Source organism: Podarcis vaucheri, assembly GCF_965113315.1.
Source record: "Podarcis vaucheri genome assembly, chromosome: 14".
NCBI classification, from domain to species: Eukaryota; Metazoa; Chordata; class Lepidosauria; order Squamata; family Lacertidae; genus Podarcis; species Podarcis vaucheri.
Genome location: NC_138752.1, coordinates 49668314 through 49688897, shown reverse-complemented (window position 1 = coordinate 49688897; position 20584 = coordinate 49668314). Strand labels below are relative to the sequence as shown.

The following is a 20584-nucleotide window of genomic DNA, read 5'->3' as shown; positions in this document are numbered from 1 at the left end:
TTGGTACATTTAAGGAAAATTGCCCTGCCCACTGTTGACTTTTGAGAGACCTGCAAACTTCCCTTCTGATTCAGGCGGGGGCAAGATGTAAGGCACATAGCTGAGGACTTATTCAGAGCCGAGTATTGATGCACAGGGAGAAAAATGCAGAGAGATTAAAGAACTTGACGTCAGGGGCTGCTTGCAGGCTTTCCGTGGGCATCCGAAAACAAGGTGCTGGATGGACCCATGGGAGTGCTGGCCTGATCCAGCTTCTTAGGTTTCCAATCAGAAATAGGTTTCCATCTCACTGCTTCCAACCTAGCTGGTTCGAACCTCGCTCCCTGCACTCGACAGGTGCACCGTCTTTTCACCGAAATGTGTAAGCTACCCTCAGGGGACGCGGGTGGCGCTGTGGGTTAAACCACAGAGCCTAGGGCTTGCTGATCAGAAGGTCGGCGGTTCGAATCCCCGTGACGAGGTGAGCTCCCATTTCTCGGTCCCTGCTCCTGCCAACCTAGCCGTTCGAAAGCATGTCGATAAATAGGTACTGCTCTGGCAGGAAGGTAAACAGCGTTTCCATGCGCCCCTCTGGTTCGCCAAAAGCGGCTTAGTCATGCTGGCCACGTGACCCGGAAGCTGCATGCTGGCTCCCTCGGCCAGTAAAGCGAGATGAGCGCCACAACCCCAGAGTCAGTCACCGCTGGTCAGGGGTTCCTTTACCTTTAACCCACCCTCAGAGGAGGGAATCCTCGGACAGGGGAAGGGGCTATAGCTCGGGTAGAAGATTTGATCTCCGTACAGCAGCTTTTGACCTCTGTAGGCAAGGCTGGGGAAAACTGATTTGCTGGAGAGCCACTGCCAGCCGTTATAGCCAAGGCTGAACTAGGTGTGCCAATGGACTGGTGTGATGGAAGGCAGCTTCTGACGTCCCTGTTTAATTCAGCCCTTTACTCAGAGTCATGAGGTCTGGAACCTTATTTATTTCCAATGGAAGGACTGTTCTTCAATGCTCCAGTGCTTCCTCTCCTGCGATGCATGGGGTTGAACTAGATGACTCTACAATTCTATTATTCCATTATATTCTCTCTCTCTCTCTCTCTCTCTCTCTCTCTCTCTCTCTCTCTCTCTCACACACACACACACACACACACAGACACACACACACACACACACACAGAGTAAAAAAAAACCCAACTAATTTTGCAGAAGAAAAAGTGATACAAAGAGCTTTTCAGAATCTTTGCCCCTCGCGTCTTGTAAATGCCAGGAAGGGAGGCCAACAAGGAAATGGAAATATGCAGTCTTAATTCCCATTTCCCTCTTTCTCCCTTTTCAGGCTGGGAGCATTAATGCTCCCTTGGGGTGTGTGTGTGTGTGTAATTATCCGGATGTGAACGGTAGACTTGTTATTAAATTGCTTCCTGCGATGCTATGGGTCTCCTCTCTGCAGACACATTTGGCACATGCAAGAGGGGGTGAGGTGTTGGAGCGCACCCATGTTAAATAGTTTTCAAGGGATATTTGCATGTGAATGTTTCCCCTGGTGCAGAAATAAAATAAAATCCAGCCCCATTCCTCTTGGGTTCTTAGGAGAATTGCCATAGCCTGTGCACGCAGAAGGTTCCAGATTCAATTCCTGACATTTCCAGGTAGGGATGGGAGTAGCTTCTTCCTGAAAGACCCGCTTCCAGTCTACTAGTGTCACAGTGAGCCGGTCAGAAAATCACACAGTTCTGAACCGGAGTTAACTATTAGCAAAAACACAGTTCTTCACAGACCTGCCTGAGTGTCAGGCCTATTGAGCACAGCAAAGAAAATCCTGTGCCGCAAAACAGAACACTCAGAACAACAAAAGCAACAGGTTGGCTAATAATATACTGACTATTTTTATAACCCTATACAGTTTTAAAATACATAAACAGAAGACATTTGATATGTGCATGGAATCAAATAAATGCTCACATCTTGAACAATAATCCATACTCTGCGTCTCTACTACTACAGGTACATTGATGATTTACGTTTTCTGTTTAGTAATGAATATGGTTTTCTACAGTTCTCCACTTCCATTAATTCAATACACCCGGCTTTATTTTTTTCAGGACATCATAGTACTAATTCTTGCACATTTCTAGATGTTGAGGTGCTAAATCAGGATGGATGCCGGGTACGTGTTGTCTATTGAGCACAGCAGCTCGTGCCCTGTAGGTTCTGCTCCATGAAATCAAGTGCTGAGATTGAAAGCCTCTCTCTCTTTTTAATAAATCATTTTTATTGAGACTGAAAATCTCTGCCTCCCCACAGCCATCTAGGTCTCCTCCTCTCCAAGGCTTCTTCCAAGCACTTGGAGACTGTGCCTGTGCATGTCTTTGCTCCGCCCTTTTCATGCCTCTTCTGGTTCTGGGAGACCGGGGGGAAGGGGAGCTTGTTGCGGCAGCAAGGCGGGGGGGGGGCACCTGTGATTCTTCACCAGCTGGACGCATCTCTGCCTCTTGGCCTCCCTCCTTTCCTGCATCAGCTTCTTCCTCTGAGTCTTGACTTCTCTTCCACAGACTCCCCCCGCTCACTAAGTCCTGTTACCTCTTCAGTTTCCGGCACCCTCCCACCCTTCCTCTTCTCCCTTGGACCATTGATCGTTGTCTCACCAACGCTCCCCATCTCTGAGCCTTCTTCCCTGGAAAAAGAAGGAATGAGCTCTTTTGGGTTCTATGAACAGATAACTTCACTGACACCAGATGTTTGATTGGTGGCCAGTCCCTGACTCCAGCTCCTGACAGCACGGTTCCCTGGCCTAGTCCCTCCATGGTCGTCCCCCGACATGTCCATGCATTCAGTGCGCCAGTGAAACTCCCCCCCCCAGTAGTGTGAAACCATTTTCAGTCTGAGGGCCACCGTTACCTCCTGGAGAACCTTCCAGAGGCCACATGGCAGTGGCAGGCAGGGCACTGGTCAGAGGCAAAAGTTGGCAGGTGCAATGCTTTTCTTTCCAGCTAACCTCTCCAGGCAAACAAGACCCATTCCAAGCCAAGTGGAAACACTCAAAAGAGGACACAGAGAGGGGGGGGCATGGCTTGGGGAGGGGCATTTTGTAGTGAAAGTCCTAAGGGTCAGAAAGAGAAGCCCTCGAGGCTGCATTTGGCCACACTAGAGTTGTCAGGTCAGGAGCATCACAGAACGTGAGATTTCAGGGCCCAAACCTGAGACCAAGAGGTGGATCTTGGAGACGGAGGTTAATTGGGAATGGCGGAAGGCAGACCCCACCCCCAGTGTCTGTGCTATAATTTGCAGCCAGCTCCTGCTGAAGCTTGCAAGCTGCACCAACAGCCTTCTTAATTTTTGTTTAATTAAAGGCATTCTCCCCCACCTGGAGATTCAAATTCTCCACCTGGAGGGAGCAAACCTGGAGGTCTGGCAACCCTAAACCCAGGTTCTCCCAACAGCCTCCAGACAATTGTGTGCCTCTATTGTAACCTGCATTTTGTTAACTGGCAGTGTTTGGAGACAAGGTGTACTGTTTATTCTTAAGGGCTAAAGATTTTTCAGCCACCAATTTCCTATGTTATGCTGATTCTGGACTCTGTGAGGGCTGCTGTGCCCCCAAAAGGTGGCCTAGAAATCTTAGCAGAAAATACACAAGAAAGGGCTCTGTGTTTATACGCACTTAGGTGGCGTGGGACCTCTGTGCGGTGTAGACAGTACTGAAGTACTTCAGCATAAGGTGGCCTCTGGGGTTAAAGTAGACTAAAGTATAAAGGGGTTGGACCAGGTGTGAAGAAGAATTGGGCTCATAAATCTGGCTGGCTTTTGTTCTGGCTGAGGACCAAACCAAACCGTCCCGCTCACTTTGACTTTTTCCGTATATAAAACAGGGAGTGGGAACAGAATGTGCGAGAGGCATCTGCATTCAGAAACATCTCTTAATGTTTAACATCTCGTCAGATGGAAGATTTTCTGTGACATGAACTCTTTGACTCGTCCCAATCAATGAAGGGGTGGTGGTGGTGTTTTTTTCCTAAGCCTTGCATTTTCTTATTCTCCTTCCCTCACCTCCCTCCCTGGACCAGCTGCTTTCTCCTCCTAACGACTCTGTGAAGTAGGCTGGCTGAGAGAGAGCGATTGGCCAAGATATTCTTTTCCATGGCCAAGGGAGAATTTGCACCGGGGTCTCCCTATTCCTTGTTCAACATTCTTAACCATTGACACGACTGTGGATGGTCCAGTGTGGGTATTCCACTTCAGTCGCTTTTGCCAGTACCTATATCTTGATATCATATTTCATAAATTGGGGCAGTGTGGGGAGAAGGGAATATGTATTTTAATAAGGCAACCTTTTGGCTTCCTGTTCATTGAGTTTTCCACCTGCATTCCCGTTTGTAAACCATCCAATTCCCCCCCACCCCCAACTATCCCCTGTAATCAAAATAAAAAAAATTCCTTCCAGTAGCACCTTAAAGACCAACTAAGTTAGTTCTTGGTATGAGCTTTCGTGTGCATGCACACTTCTTCAGACACACTGAAACAGAAGTTGCCAGATCCTTCTATATAGTGAGAAGGTGGGGAGGGGTATTACTCAGAAGGGTGGTGGGAATGGGAGATTGGCAGATAGCTGAGATGAGCCTGTTGACGACTCTTAACGACTGTAATAGGTCTTACAGGAAAAGGCAAGGGGTGAGAAGGTGAGAAATGGCTTAGTCATGTATAATGAGATAAGAATCCAATGTCTTTGTTCAGACCAGGTCTCTCCATGGTTTTAAGTTTGGTAATGAGTTGCAATTCAGCAGCTTCTCTTTCCAGTCTATTTCTGAAATCTGCAACTATCCCCTGTAATGTTTGGCGTCCTTTTTATAGATAGCTTAAACCTGGAATGCAGTGTGTCTACTTTAGTGTAAGCATCCCTGAATGATCAGTTGTACGAATCCAGCTAAGGTCCATCCCCCCCACAAAAAGTGTCAGCTATCTTGCTGATGGAGCTTATCTATGTTTACTCAGAAGTAAATCCTTGTGTGTTCAATGGAGCTTACACGCTCTTAAGTTAGTGTGATTAGGATTGCTGCCCGGTGTCTATCACTATTTGAGATATCTGTGAAAGGATTTATGGAGGGCAGTGGGTTAGTCATTAGCCAGGATAGTTAAATGGATCCGCAATGTTCAGAAGTGTAGCTCTTAAGTGTCAAAATGCTCAAAACGTGTAGTACCTTCCAGCCACCATTTTGTGCAAGACGCAAAACCCAGCAGGGCATTGGAGGGTGGATGTGGGGTGGGTGGCGGGTGGGTTTACATTTCCTAGAGAAGTATAAACTCCCAGTTTCCTATTAACAGGATTGCTAAAAACTGATATTAACAGAGCAGGGATTTTTTTTTGCCATAAGTCGTCAATAGATGTCGCTCTTTAGGGGAAATGATCTTGTTTGACAATTGGGTTGGGAAGGCTGTTTGGGTTGCGGAGATTCACCTGCAGTCTTAGAACCCACCCTACCTCGTAAAAGAAACTTTGGGATTGTGCCAAAGGTGAGAGGAAACTGTGACATAACAGCAGTCGGCAGTCGTTTGCTTGTAGGAAACTTCTTTTGTTTTCACAGCATGGTGACATGTTGCTCAGGAGACAGTTTCTGATCTTTTCTGTTTATGTGGTCCTTTTGTATTTCCCAAGTCTGAATTCATCAAAGCTCCCGCACCCCTCCCCATGTTATAGCTGGATTCATCAGCTTCTCACCGCCCCCCCCATGCCGTTAAATCCACCAAGCTACACTCTTGGGGGATGCATAAAAACCCAGACTTCTGGATTGGAGACGAGAGATTGTGGGGATGCCCCGACCCCCCACCCTGGCTCCCCCCTCCCACCCTTTGTTTAACTAGTCCACCTGCTGCAACCTCCCTTTTCGGAAACACCAAAAGCCGGACAAAGCGATTTCTCATTATTTTCAAAAGTTTTATTTTTGTAGAAAAAAAATTATTAACAAAGCTCGTCGCAAGAAACACTGAGCTGCGACTTTGTTCAAGTCCATGGACCAGAAAAAGCTCGACATATAAAGTGCCTGTTTGCTTGAATGCAATTTTCTCGTTCTGAGAGAGAAAAAATCAAGACAGAGAAAGGCGAATGTAAACAAGGAGCGGCTTTTCAACAGCCGACTCCCCCCTCCCCAAAACAAGCCCCTCATAGTCCCAAACATTGGGGCTGAGGGGCACAATAGAGAGTTTTGGCAGGTTATTTTCAGCAGCAACAATGGTTAAATTCTTCTGGAGTTGCTCCACAGAAAACATCACAAAGAGACAGCCTTGAGTGTAACTTCACAGTTCAATAATGGCTGTTTTTCCCCTCCCCCCCTCGAACCCTCCCCCCCCCCAAGTACTTTAAAGACAAAATACAATGCAGAGAGACAGGAAGGGAAACATTTCTCCTTCCCACAAAGTTTTTCTTTCTTTCCCTTTCTTGCAAATGTCTCTATCTTCTCCACGTTCAAGTTCTTAAGTCCATCTGTTGGCCAGGGAACTCCCGCTGGCGAATCCCAAGGCAGCTCACCTCCAAAATCTAAAAAAAACGAAATCGCGGGGAGCTGTTGGAAAAAGAGTCCCCTGAAATGAGCTTGGAGGAATTGTGGCCTTTGGCATGGGAGCTGCGTCGCCGCCCTTGGCAGAGAAGGCGCATGCTGATGCTTCTGCCACAAGCGCTGGCAAGAGTTTTTTGGTAGTAAACGAGGCTTCCCATCTCCGCTGGGAAGGTCTTTAAGGCAAGAGGGGCTTAGCTGATCACACAGCGCTCTTTGTCCTTCGACTGCCCTCCCCGGGTGGTCTTCTCGCGAATGTACATGAGGTCGCTGTGGACGCTTGGCCGGCGGGCAAAGGGAGCCACGATGCCATAGGCGTCTCCGGCACTGTCTCCCGACCCTTCCTTCAAGAACTTTTTGCTTTTGAGAGTTTTCTTGTGCAAGAGGTCACAGTACTGAATGGACACTTTCCGGTGGAGATCTGGGCTCATTTCGCTGGGCAGTTTGGCCATGGTGAAAAGCGCCTGGAACATCTGGTCCAAGCTGCTATTCTTCTTGGCAGAGATCTCGAAGTAGGCACATTTTTTGGGGTCCTGCCCCACCAGCTGATCGATCTCTCGGGGGCCAACCTCGCGGTAGAAGTCGCGGTCGCCTTTGTTCCCGCAGATGACCAGGGGAACATCGATGTTCTCCTTGGTTTTGTTCTTCAGGCAAGACTTGGTCTCCAGGATCTGGTGCTTTAGGCGTTGCACCTCCTCGAAGGAGTCTCGGTTGTCCAGGCTGAACACCAGAATAAAGACGTCTCCTGCAGAAAAGGAAGAAGATGGGAAACAAGGTTAGGATCTCGGTAGGTTTCTGAAAGCATTCCCTGTGCGCACCCATTTAGCCCCAGAGAAACCAAAGCAAGCCAGCAGGTGGAGTAGCTGGGTGTTTGGGAAGATCTGCTTTCTGCCTGGAAGCCCTCTAAGCCTTATGTTTTTCCATCTACCTATGCAAGTGTGTTTATTTTGAAAGTGTGCCTTTCGCTGGAAAGGTGGCAAGCCAATCTACATTCTTGCGGGAAACCTGCAAGGATTTTCAAATGGTACAGGAGAGAGCAAAATCTCACCAGTAACCTTCCTTTTGGCAGATAAATTCCCTTCCCGTTTCCCCTTTGCTCTCTTTCAAAAGATTGCTCTGGCATTGATTGCAAAAGCCAGAAGTAAGTTGCAATGTAACCTGTGCAGATAATAAAAGCTAAGAGCTCAAACTTGCATTGCTCAATTTTTAAGGAACTCGGGAGTTGCAAAGGTTTTTGGATACTGTTGTTGCAAAATTGCAAAGGTTTTGGATTTTGGTTTTGCAAACTGCCCCGTTCATTAAATAAGCAGCGATGACAGGACTAAAAGCACTTGGGTGGCTGCAATCTTCATGCACATTTACCCAGGAGTAAACCCCACTGAACACACTGCGACTTTTACTTCCGAGGAAGCCTTTCGGCTGCATGCACATTGATTCCAAAGGGCATCGGCAGCACTGAAATGCCATTCTGACTGCAAAAGTCAGTAAGACAACCCTGCCTGAGGGACGCTTTTGCTTCCCACGCTAGTTTCTTCTCTCTCTCGCTCTTTCTCTCCGCACTTCAGCCTCTATCAACAGGTGTTTGAAACACCAGCAAATCCGCTGAGCCTGGTACATGAGTTTACAGATCAGGAGCGGCAAATTCTCAAACCATTTCCAAAACATGAGCAGCGTCGTATTTTGGGGATGGATGGCTCGCAAGGCAATGCCGTCAGCTAAAACATCTGCAGAATTTGGAAAACAGCCGGCAAACCGAGAGAGGAGCTATTAATACTATTACTAATTCTAAGATTAATAGTAATAACAACGGGGGGTATTGGTTTTTCTGAGATGCGCTGATGCGCTTCGCCTATTGCAGCCAACCCCAAACCCTTCGGCGCGCGTGTTCCCCGTCCTGCCTCTCACCTGTGAGAATGGAGAGGCGTCTCATGGCCGGGAACGGGTGGTTCCCCGACGTGTCGAGGATGTCGAGCTGGTAAACTTCCCCGCGGATGCTGTAGAACTTGCGGTGGAAGTCCTCGATGGTGGGCGTGTATTGGTCGTCGAAGCGGCCGGTGAGGAAGCGGGAGACGATGGCCGTCTTGCCCACTTTGGACGAGCCCAGAATGACCATCCGGTAGCAGTTCTTGGCCGGGATATTGAGCTCCGAATCGCTGGGACCCATTTTCTTGATCATCTCGGCCAGGCGCATCGGGAGGCGAGGAGCAGGAGCCGCGGCGGAGAGGCGAGAGGCTGCGGAGACGGCAGGCTGGCAGCGGCTTCCCGGGTCCAGCAAGAAGCGCACGGAGATGCTGGGATCAGTTGGAGTAAACTCAAGCGCCGCGCCTGCTTATATAGCCGCGGAGCGCGGCCGGCCCGCCCCTTCGGGGGAGAGAAGGGAGGGCGCGCCGAGAGAGGGGCTGGGCTTCGCCCGGGTGCGCAAAGCGGCTCCGCAGGGAGAAGTCGGGACCGGTTTTGGACGGCTCTGGGCAGAGGCAGAGGACGGTGGCTTCTGCTGAGTCAGAACACTGGGCTCGTCGAACCCAGTGTTGTCGACACTGGCTGGCAGAGGCTCCCCGGGGTTTCAGATAGGATTGCTCCGGGGAACATAGGAAAGTGACCTGCTAGGTCCATCCTGCTCAATATTGTCGACACTGGCTGGCAACGGCTCTCCAGGAATTCAGATAGGTTTGCTCAGGGGAAGCATCGGAAGGTAGCTTCTGCGGAGTCGGACCAGTGGGTCCATCTATGGCAGACACGGGCTGGCAGGAGCTCTGTAGGGTATCAGGCGGGGGTCTGTCCCGGGGGTTGATCCTGGAGCGCACGCCGTGCCAGGCAGAGGCTCTCCCCCTGAGCTCGGGCGTTTGATATATGGGGGAGCGAGGTCGTTGGTTTGCCAGCGAGCTGGCTACATAATTGAAAGAGCCAGACAGGCAGGAGGAGGAGGAGGAAGAAGAGGGTCGGGGAGAGTCTTCGCCCTGAGGAGCTTCCAGTCTCAAACCGGGGCACGCACCTAAGGAGGAAGGGAGAGGCGAGGGTCCACAACACGCTTAGGCGCAAGAGCGAACAAATGCCATTTACGCCTAACGCAGAGCGCCTTTACTCAGATGTAAGCCCTGCTGGGGACAGCGAGGTTTCCTCTCAAGTAAGCATCCACAGGGGGGCAGCCTAATTTCGGCTGTTTTTCAGTTGGAGAGAGACAGCGTCATTTTTTCCTGCACTGTTTGCAAGCCTGCAAACTCTCCAAGCTTGGCATCTACATTTTCCTTCCTTGACTTCTCAAAAGCTGCAGGCCTTGGCAAACCTCCCCAGCAGGGGGTACTTCCAGGGGGGGCTTCCCGCCCCCCTCTCTGCAAGGGATAAAACAGCCCTGGCGCATCCACACCATACATTTAAAGCTCTGGAAGGCTGTGGAGACACATCCAAGGAATCCGAACACTGGCAGATTCCGAAGTATTTCTTCATGCAGAGTTGAGTTAAACTATGGAACTCACTTCCACTGGAGGCAGGGATGGACGCAAGTTTGGACGGCTTTAAAACAGGATTGGACAAACACATGATTGATAGAGCTGTCAATGGCTACTAACCACGATATGTGCCATGCTTTGCCTCCGCTGGGAACTGCAGTCTTCCCACGGGCTGGACGCTGGGCTAGGTGGCTTTAAAAAAAGCACAGCTTCCATCTAGATTGAGAAAAAGAATGACTTATGTGTGTTTTAAGCCGGTCATGTGTGCACAGCCAAACACACATGGAGAATCCTGGGGACTATAGTTTGTTGAGGGTGCTGACCTCACAGAGATACAATTCCTAGCACTCTATAAAAGCTACAGTCTCTAGGAAGTTCTCTATGATGGTTAAAGAGGCACAGTAGTGTTTTAAATGTATAGTGTGGATGTTTGCTCAAAGGGTGTGTTTTTTTTTAAAAAAAACCCATGAATTTTAGAAGCAGCCCCAGAACAAGTGAAAAGCATCCATTGAGCATGTGCAGAGTGTGTTGCCGCTGGATAACCACAGCTGTAAATCTGCAACGATAGGTTTAGATGGCTTTGCGAGTTCAGGGTTTAAATCTCACCCTAGTCCTGGATGACTATGGGCAAAACACTATCTCTTGAACTCAGTTTTCCTGTCTGAAAAATGGGAGTAGAAGTTGACTTTTTATTGCTGATGTTACATTCCTGGTGAAAGAAAAGAATAACAACTTTAAAGAAGTCTTTTTCAGGGGGTGCACTGCATCCTACAAGTCCCTGTGGATTTTTTTTAAAAATTGCAGGTAACAGGTGGTCTAAAAGCAGCTAAGAGGCTGTTATAAAGCTGGCAAATTCCAGAAGGGCATCTTCTAAGTCATCAACTCGCTCATTGGCTGCCAGCTGGCTGACTCTTGCTCTCTGCAGTAATAAATAAGACTCTCTACTTCTCATTTGCAAAATAAGAGGTGCTGTTCCAAAGCACTTGACGGAGTGGAGAGAAAAAAAAGTCTTGATCAGGATTAGGATATAAGTGTGTGTGTTGGAATGAGTGGGGCGGACGGGGATGAAGAAACCGCTGTCATAATCAGCATTGTTGCTGGTTAGAATCAATTCCAGTTCCACCTCTTAAATCAGGGGTCAGCAAACCTTTTCAGCAGGGGGCCAGTCCGCTGTCCCTCAGACCTTGTGGGGGCTGGACTATATTTTGGAAAAAAAATATGAATGAATTCCTATGCCCCACAAATAACCCAGAGATGCATTTTAAATAAAAGGACACATTCTACTCATGTAAAAACACGCTGGTTCCTGAACCGTCTGCGGGCCGGATTGAGAAGGCGATTGGGCCAGATCCGGCCCCCGGGCCTTTGTTTGCCTACGCTTGGCTTAAACACACTCCTTTCAAACTCCCTCTGGGAGCAAACCATTCCTGCTCCTGCGTACACCACTTTGCTTAAGAACATCAGGAGAGCCTGGAGGCCGAATCAGGCCAAAGGCAACATCCTCTAGTCAACCAGGGACCTTTGGGAAGGCTGGATGTGAGTGCAAATAGCCCCATCCCCACTCGTGACTCGCAGCAACCGGCACCCAGAGATATGCCACTTCTGACCCCATGGGCACTACGGCCCTCATGGCTAGTAGCCATTGATAGCTCCTCCACTCCCTGCTGCCAGAATCTCCGCTATGACCGAGCGACTCCTCCGGTGAATCCTCCAACGATAATTAACGACCTGAGCCTCTGATAAGGCTCCAAGCACGTTCCCATTCAGCAGAGTTTCAAAGCAGCAGAAGTGATGAGATTTATGAGCTACATCACAAGGTTTTGTTTTCTAGCTACACAGACAGAAAAGAAAAAATGCATGCTCTCTCTGTGAAAGCAGAGAGCAACTGAAAATAACCAAAGGAACAGGAAACTAGTAACGTCACATCCTTCTCCTGTCTTCCGTGAGATTTCCAACAGTCAGGAATCTCTGGAATGCAAAACAGAGTCTTGTGACTCCAGAGCACTGCACAGTGGCAACACATAGAAACTAATATCCTCCCCCTTTCTGTGAACACCACTGGGCAGTGTGTCAGTACAATCTCAGTACAAACCCAAGAAGTGTGCATGCACACGAAAGCTCATACCAAGAACTAACTTAGTTGGTCTTTAAGGTGCTACTGGAAGGATTTTTTTTTTATTTTGACTATGGCAGACCAACACGGCTACCTATCTGTAACTAGTACAAACCCAGTTTCTGTACATAGGTGCAGTGTTGATCCTTTGGAACAACCTTGGACAATAAATCAGCCTTCTAAGTTAATGGCCATCTCTGCATCTTTTGCACCAGTAGGGGTCAGCTAAGTGCAGAAAATCTGTTCTGAACCTCCCACTTTTTGGTTCCCTTGCAGGGCCCCACTAAGTCCTAGCATGGGAGAATAAACAAACAAACAAACAAACAAACAAACAAATGTACCCTACCCATCTGATTGGATTACGCCAATCACTCTGGATGGCTTCCAACAAATAGAAAAGCATAATAAAATATCAGATATTAAAAGCCTCTCTGTACAGGGCTACCTTTCAGAAAGGCTCCTCTCCATCCATATTCTCCTTGACAGTTGTAATCTAGAATTAGGAGCAGCGCCTACCCCTGGTGAGACATTGCAGGAAGCGGTGCTGAAAGTTTCAGGGCATGCCACTTTATTTGTTATGGGGCCATTCGCAAACCAAGGTCACCCCCTTAGCAGCCACCTGAAAATGTATGTGTGAACAGAAAGGTTGGAGGGTGTTTTCCTGCCTCCTCCCTCCCTCATTTCATGAAAATGTCTTTGTAAGGAAGAAACCAAGGCAATGTGCTGAAGTGGGGAGGTAAAGGTAAAGGGACCCCTGACCATTAGGTCCAGTCGTGGACAACTCTGGGGTTGCAGCGCTCATCTCGCTTTACTGGCCGAGGGAGCCGGCGTACAGCTTCCAGGTCACGTGGCCAGAATGACTAAGCCGCTTCTGGTGAACCAGAGCAGCGCACGGATACGCCGTTTACCTTCCCGCCAGAGTGGTACCTGTTTATCTACTTGCACTTTGAGGTGCTTTTGAACTGCTAGGTTGGCAGGAGCAGGGACCAAGCAACAGGAGCTCACCCCATCGCGGGGATTCGAACCACCGACCTTCTGATCGGCAAAGAGAGCTGAGTTCAAATCACCCACTGCTTCACCAATCTCAGGCCAGACAGTGCCTCTCTGCCTGACCTACCTCACAGGGTTGTTGTACTTCTTTTGGAGGAAGAAAAGATAAAAATGCAATTAATAATAACAATACTAAAAATGCACTTCAGCACATTTTAAAAGAATGCTTACGTTAATGGCAATGTTACTTATTATTATTTTTAGCCCCAAGGTAAAGCGCTGCTTTTCTTCAGGTATAATTTTTTACAGCTTGCTGAAAGAAAATGGCAAGGCAGAGAGGATGATGTCCGTACGGTTTGAGAAATTTATCCCCACAGTGTCTGGTGCGTGCTAAGGAAAGATGATGATCGTGACTATATCCTGAGAAGAGATGTCATTCAGGACAGGCTTTATCCAACCTGGCAGCCTGCAGACGTCTTGGATTACAACTCACAACATTGCCAGGTTGGCAAAAGCTTGGCTTGGTCCATGCGCTGCAATACCTAGTTTGTCCACCGCAGGGAGATAAAGGGCACAGTCTTGCGCTGTTGCTGCTCAGCTTTCTGAGGCCGGAGAAACTTTTATTTCTCTCCTGAAATGTTTGGAAAACCAACCAAACAAAAACGTTTCTGTTCATTGGAGTGGGGAGAATTGGGGGGTGGGGAGTGCAGATTTACTAAAGCACATGGTAAAGCGCACGTGGGAGCCGGGGAACAGTTGGTTTGGGTGGCACAGTTGCCAAAATAGACAAGGAAAGAGAATTAAGCAGGAAGACCCAGATGTCCCTGGAGCCAACGCTGAGCCCCAGGGCACAAGAAGGAAAACTTATCCTTTTAAATAGCCAGACAAGCAAACAGGAGCATATAATTGTGCTGCTGTTGGCATCCGTTTGCCCTAAGAGACAATGGAGTCAGCCTCCAGGGGTGAAGTCAAAACTCTGCATTAGCATCACTCAGGTGACTTCCTCGGGGCACAATCCTGGGCAGCGTGTCTGGGGGGCTTGGGCTACCCAGACAACAAGACCCCCCAGCCTCTTGGCCTCACTGGTTCAAAGAAAAGCAGAGAAAGACCTTTGGCACCAGCTGGGCAGCAGGAGTTGCCAGAATCATAGAATCATAGAATCATAGAGTTGGAAGAGACCACAAGGGCCATCGAGTCCAACCCCCTGCCAAGCAGGAAACACCATCAGAGCACTCCTGACATATGGTTGTCAAGCCTCTGCTTAAAGACCTCCAAAGCAGGAGACTCCACCACACTCCTTGGCAGCAAATTCCACTGTCGAACAGCTCTCACTGTCAGGAAGTTCTTCCTAATGTTTAGGTGGAATCTTCTTTCTTGTAGTTTGGATCCATTGCTCCGTGTCCGCTTCTCTGGAGCAGCAGAAAACAACCTTTCTCCCTCCTCTATGTGACATCCTTTTATATATTTGAACATGGCTATCATATCACCCCTTAAGGCGTGCAAGGCGCCACCCAACTGTTTTATGGACCCCACCTTGGGTTTACTCCGTAGCCTGTTCTTCTCCCAAAGATACCCACAAGGCAATGGAGGTTTAGGCTCAGAGTTTTCCTTCCCCTAGATGGGCTATCAGTGCCAGATTTACGTATAAGCTAAACAAGCTATAGCAGGGGTCAGCAAACTGACCGTGCCTTGGGCTGGCGTCTCTAGTGCCGATCGCACAGTGGGCTAGAGGGTGGGGGGGCATGTGCTCATACGTGTGTGCACATGCTATTTCCAGCACACCTCTGGGTCGGAGGAGCACCAGAAATAGCTTTTGCGCATGTGCATGTGCCTCCTCCGACCTGGATGTGCACTGGAAATAACGCTTGTGTATGTGCACAAGCTATTTCTGGTGCTCCTCCGACCCAGAAGTGGGCAGCCGCGCAGCGCAGCACCGGTAAGAGTGGACGGCGGCAGTGGGGATCGCTGCGGGCCAGATAAACAAGTCCCTTGGGCCTTATCCAGCTGCGGACCTTAGTTTGGGGACCCCTGAGCTATAGCTTAGGGCCCCACTCTCTTGCCCCCCAATTCAACAATTCAGTTGAACTATTATTTTGATATTTTGTTATGTGCAAATGGCTTAAGATACCTATTAAAGGTGAAGGTAAAGGGACCCCTGACCATTAGGTCCAGTCGTGGCCGACTCTGGGGTTGCGGCGCTCATCTCGCTTTATTGGCCAAGGGAGCCGGCGTACAGCTTCCGGGTCATGTGGCCAGCATGACTAAGCCGCTTCTGGTGAACTAGAGCAGCGCACGGAAACGCCGTTTACCTTCCCGCCAGAGCGGTACCTATTTACTTGCACTTTGATGTGCTTTTGAACTGCTAGGTTGGCAGGAGCAGTGACTTAGCAACGGGAGCTCACCCCATCATGGGGATTCAAACCGCCGACCTTCTGATTGGAAGGTCCTAGGCTCTGTGGTTTAACCCACAGCACCACCCGCGTCCCTAAGATACCTATTAGGTCCGTAAATTACCGTATAGCATACATTCAACACAAAAAACAGCGGCTATTTGTTGTTGACAAAGGACAGCTGGACATAGAAAGGGCCCCATTGCCTTCAGTAGCTTAGGGCCTCATCAAACCTCAATCTGGCCCTGGCTACCTTCCCAAGTGGACGAGCCCCATGTGTCCAGCCCTTCCTTCTACAGAACGTGCGAAAACCGCCTTCTTGACTGTTGGACCCACTCTTGGTCTTGTCCACTCAATCTTCCAGAGCCTGTCTTCATATGCAGGGAAAGTCCCCAACTCACCAAGGGATTGAGGTCCATCAGCTACCTGGTTTAGCTGACCAGTCAAAGCTGTTTGCAGGATGTGGCTTCTGTCTCATGCCGACAGTTTCTATGAGCCGCAGGTGAGAGCTGAGTGCAGGATGGGGACCAGGGCTGTCTTAAGTACATCCGGCAAATGGAATAAATTCCATCTCAGTCGATCAATTTAGATCCCAAAATAGCATTGCTTTCTATATTTGCAGATGAAGCACAAAATCTTAGAGACAAAGACTTAACTGTGCATCTTATAACTGCAGCATGTCTTGCTGTTGCTGGACACCGGAGGACATTAAATGTGAACCTATGTGAAGGTTGGTATGTTTATGTCTGGGAGTTAATTTTGATGGAAAAGTTAACAGAAAGGGTACGTGAAAGAAACCAACGTGAGAAACTACATAACTTTTACATAACGTGGTCCTCCTTTATTACATATGCATCAAAGAAAGAACATGCATTTAAACCACCTTAGACACATGGGAGCATGTGGAATGATATTTTTTAAACCAGCAACTGTAGAAATAATTTTTCATTTGATTATATTACTAATGTAATTACCTGGATGTAGTTGGGGCTGGTTTTTTGGGGGGAGGGGGGTGTTAGGGGAAACTGTATTTTATTGCTTGTATTTGATTATATGTTGTTCTTATATTCAACTAATAATATATATATATACACACACTATAAAAAGTACATCCGGCACCATGGTGCAAAGATCCCTCTAGTGGTCTCTCCCCCCCCCCCCCCGTTTTCCAGAGTTGCTGACCTTTTTGGCAGCTTTGCAGGGCTGGAGGAGGTGGGCAGCGGCTGGAGGGCGTGGCGTTGCGTAAGCGAGGTGGGCGAGGGCAGTGAGCTGACGCCGGGAGGCGCTGCGCCCAGCCTCCGCCTCTTCCCTGGCGCCCTCCAGAACTTAACAAAACACAACAAACAATACGAGCAACACACAGACCAGTATACTAGATAGCACTGTAATTCTTATGGCATAATATACATGACTTGGTAACAAAAACAAAACGTGTGCACTTGTAAATTTGCTAATATATTTGAAATCAATTGAACACACTCTGGCAACCTTTGAAAGTTCGTAGAAGTATAATAAGTCTATGGCTGAAACAAAGCAATAGATCTTATCCTGTGAGCTAAGCGGTAAAACATTTTTTAGGCGTTCATGGTGCCGAAGTAGTAGGTGAATAACAATGTAGGACAGTGATCCCAGATAATCTGACTGTTTCGCTGGAATCTTCTTCAGCACAACCCACAGATTAGAAAAATGCACAAGGAGCAGTGGTCATGTGGATATGTAACTTGGGGCCCCGGCGCCGAGTGCCACTTGCTTCTATGGGCAAGACGCCCCTTGTGGGGACCAAGAGTGGACAAACTACCGCAGAAGGAGCATGATGTGTCCCCCACCAGAGGTTTTACCTCATCCCCAACACCCCATGCAACCCCATGCAACAGCAATAGCAACAGCAGCAGCAGCAGCGACAATCAAGTCATAATTCCTTGCCTCCACCTGTCGTTGGCTCTGGCGCCCCCTACTGTTGACCTCCCCGCCTTCCAGCCTACCAGTCCCAAGAAACAGCTGCCCCTTCGCTCCTCAGGGCCTTGCTCAAAAGCATCTGTTCAAAAGCAGAAACCTGGCGTTGGGTGGGGACTGAGAGGAAAGCACCTCTCCAGTTGGCCCTTGAAGCCAAGGAAATGAAATCTAATTACCTAGACCGCAATGTTTTTCCTGCCTGAGTGACTCTGACAGGAGGTTTATTAGCCAGACACATCTCGCACAAGCATCCCGACAATGCGTCCCACCACCCCCCTCGGCCCGATCCGCAATCTTCGTTCATGCGGTTAACTGGCAACAAGAGATCTGGAGAACGACTGTTCCTTTGGGAACAGACAAATTGGATATTGATTAGCGTCTATCACTAATGACGCAGACTATTAATAGCTGGGGGTGTGCGGGTGTGCGTTAAAAATAGCCAGCTTCTCTGAGCAACAAAACCCTCGCTTGTGCTCCTGGGTGAGGCCCGCTCTGTTGACTTGGCAGCGAAGGCAGGTGGACACTGTGTAAGGAGGCTGAATAAGCATAAATCAGCCGGGAGGAAAACACAAGACCGCGGGAACCACCAGGGCCATCCTGTGTCCTCCATGGAGCAAGAGAACTACAGACTAGGAGTGGTGTCTGTGGGCCTCCCATGAGCCTCGGGGGGGCCTCTTCTGAGATCCTTCTGTCCTTTCGCAGCTCTGCCCTCGCCTTTGATCCCCGCTTCCTCGGCATAATAATAATAATAATAATAATAATTTCTTATTTGTACCCCGCCCATCTGGCTGGGTTTCCCCAGCCACTCAGGGCGGCTTCCGACAAAGATGAAAAATACACTAAAATGTCACATATTAAAAACTTCCCTGAACAGGGCTGCCTTCAGATGTCTTCTGAATGTCAGGTAGTTGGTTGATCGCTTTGACATCTGGTGGGAGGGCGTTCCACAGGGCGGGTGCCACCACCGAGAAGGCCCTCTGCCTGGTTCCCTGTAGCTTTGCTTCTCGCAGTGAGGGAACCGCCAGAAGGCCCTTGGCGCTGGACCTCAGTGTCCGGGCTGGACGATGGAGGTGGAGACGCTCCTTCAGGTATACTGGACCAAGGCCGTTTAGGGCTATAAAGGTCAGCACCAACACTTTGAATTGTGCTCGGAAACGTACTGGGAGCCAATGTAGGTCTTTCAAGACCGGTGTTATATGGTCTCGGCAGCTGCTCCCACTCACCTGCCGCCTAAGGCAGCCCTTTCACTCTGCCTTATGGTAGGGCCAGGCCCCATCATATACTGTATATTCCGGCGTATTAGACGACTGGGCGTATAAGACGACCCCCAACTTTTCCTGTTAAATTATAGAGTTTGGCCACCCGCCAAGCGCCGCCAGGGGCAGAGCGCGTACCCCTCCGCTGCCTTTGCCGTGGCAGCAGCCCGAGGTGAGGCGTTTGGTGGGCAGAATGAAACCCGGCTCCCTCCTTCCCTTCCTCCCTCCTGCCTCGGCCTCCGCCACCCTCACCTGTGGGGATGCCCAGATCCTTGGAGCCCCGGCAAAAGCCGCGCACCACCTTGCCGCAGCAGAAATGCGGCAGGTACTTCATGGTGCTTGCGAGTCGAGCGAAGCCCTGCACGGCCACAGCGGAGGCCAGATCCGGCTCCCACGGTGGCCGCAGCAGGCGGGCTGGCGAGCACCGCGCTAAGAAGAATGCTCACAGTGGCCAATGAACACGCGCTGTGCCGGATGGGGGAGAAAGGTTGTTTTCTGCTGCTCCAGAGAAGTGGACACGGAGCAATGGATCCAAACTACAAGAAAGAAGATTCCACCTAAACATTAGGAAGAACTTCCTGACAGTAAGAGCTGTTTGACAGTGGAATTTGCTGCCAAGGAGTGTGGTGGAGTCTCCTCCTTTGGAGGTCTTTAAGCAGAGGCTTGACAACCATATGTCAGGAGTGCTCTGATGGTGTTTCCTGCTTGGCAGGGGGGTTGGACTCGATGGCCCGTGTGGTCTCTTCCAACTCTATGATTCTATGGTATTTTCGAGGCCAGCCCCCTAGCATAACACAGTGGGTGTGGGATACATCTACACTGGCTCCCAGTACGTTTCTGAGCACAATTCAAAGTGTTGGTGCTGACCTTTAAAGCCCTAAACGGCCTCAGCCCAGTATACCTGAAGGAGCGTCTCCGTCCCCATCATTCCGCCCGTACACTGTCCAGCGCCGAGGGCCTTCTGGCGGTTCCCTCATTGCAAGAAGCAAAGCTACAGGGAACCAGGCAGAGGGCCTTCTCGGTAGTGGCACCATCCCTGTGGAACGTCCTCCCATCAGATGTCAAAGCGATCAACAACTACCTGACATTCAGAAGACATCTGAAGGCAGCCCTGTTTAGGGAAGCTTTTAATGTTTGATGTTTTATCATGTTTTTAATATTCTGTTGGAAGCCGCCCAGAGTGGCTGGGGAAACCCAGCCAGATGGGCGGGGGTATAAATAATAAATTATTATTATTATTATTATTATTAGTATTAAACACCTGTCCATAGTTAGTGCTCCTGAGAGTAGGGGAGGGATGTGGTCTACGGTTATTGAAATCAGTGGCGTAGCGTGGGTTGTCAGCACCCGGGGCAAGGCAAGTAATTTGCGCCCCCTAACCCGTGGATTTGCGCCCCCTAACCCTAACCCCCAGATGTTGCGGCCGGCCCCCCCTGCACCCCCCACGCTACGCCACTGATTGAAATGGCTCCTCCACACACTCAGGCAAACTGCCAGCTCTCCTCGAAGGGCTCGAAAGGCTTCCTATTTAGGACATGGCTTTGTGGAGCAATGGCAGTCTTTTGAGCTTGTAGTACTCTCTGACTTTTCTATTGATCTTTTCCCCTGGGAGGCTGGTGTTATTGCTTTCCACAACCCCCTGCCCCACCTGAAGTCTCCAGGGGGCAGATGCGAGGGGCTGAATCTCAAACCCTTGAACATTTTGAAGCTAAAATCCAGGAAGCCATCTTCCTGTTTTTTATTGCGAGAGTACAACAGCCATCTTTAAAAAATAAATAAATAAAAAACTTTATTTATACTTTTCAAGTTTATACATTTCACTAATTTTATACATTTCACAAATTTCACAATCATGTTGACTTTTCAAAACTTGACTTCTTTCCCCCTCTTTCTACGCTTCCTTAAATTT

General features: G+C 49.2%; 1 protein-coding gene across 2 annotated transcripts; it reads right to left on the bottom strand.

Moving 5' to 3' along the window:
- Nucleotides 1-5890: 5890 nt before the first annotated feature.
- On the bottom strand, nt 5891-8843 carry RASD1 (ras related dexamethasone induced 1). Of its 2 annotated transcripts, none has more exons than XM_082198984.1 (2): nt 8433-8842; nt 5891-7272 (listed from the first exon to the last, which is right to left on the bottom strand). In XM_082198984.1, exons 1-2 carry the CDS (start codon nt 8716-8718, stop codon nt 6722-6724), a joined length of 837 nt encoding a protein of 278 aa, XP_082055110.1. In that variant the 5' UTR covers nt 8719-8842; the 3' UTR covers nt 5891-6721. The 2 variants fall into 2 exon arrangements, with proteins under 2 accessions (XP_082055110.1, XP_082055111.1); XM_082198985.1 differs by having other exon boundaries at nt 6870-7198; nt 8433-8843.
- Between the last annotated feature and the right edge of the window lie 11741 nt (nt 8844-20584).

What these genes read in the sequence shown, in the direction of transcription:
- RASD1 (XM_082198984.1), bottom strand. Translation starts at nt 8,718, where the DNA reads ATGCGCCTGGCCGAGATGATCAAGAAAATGGGTCCCAGCGATTCGGAG. An exon ending in ACGCCTCTCCATTCTCACAG is followed by an intron (nt 7,273 to 8,432) that starts GTGAGAGGCAGG and finishes CCTTTTCTGCAG; the next exon opens with GAGACGTCTTTATTCTGGTG.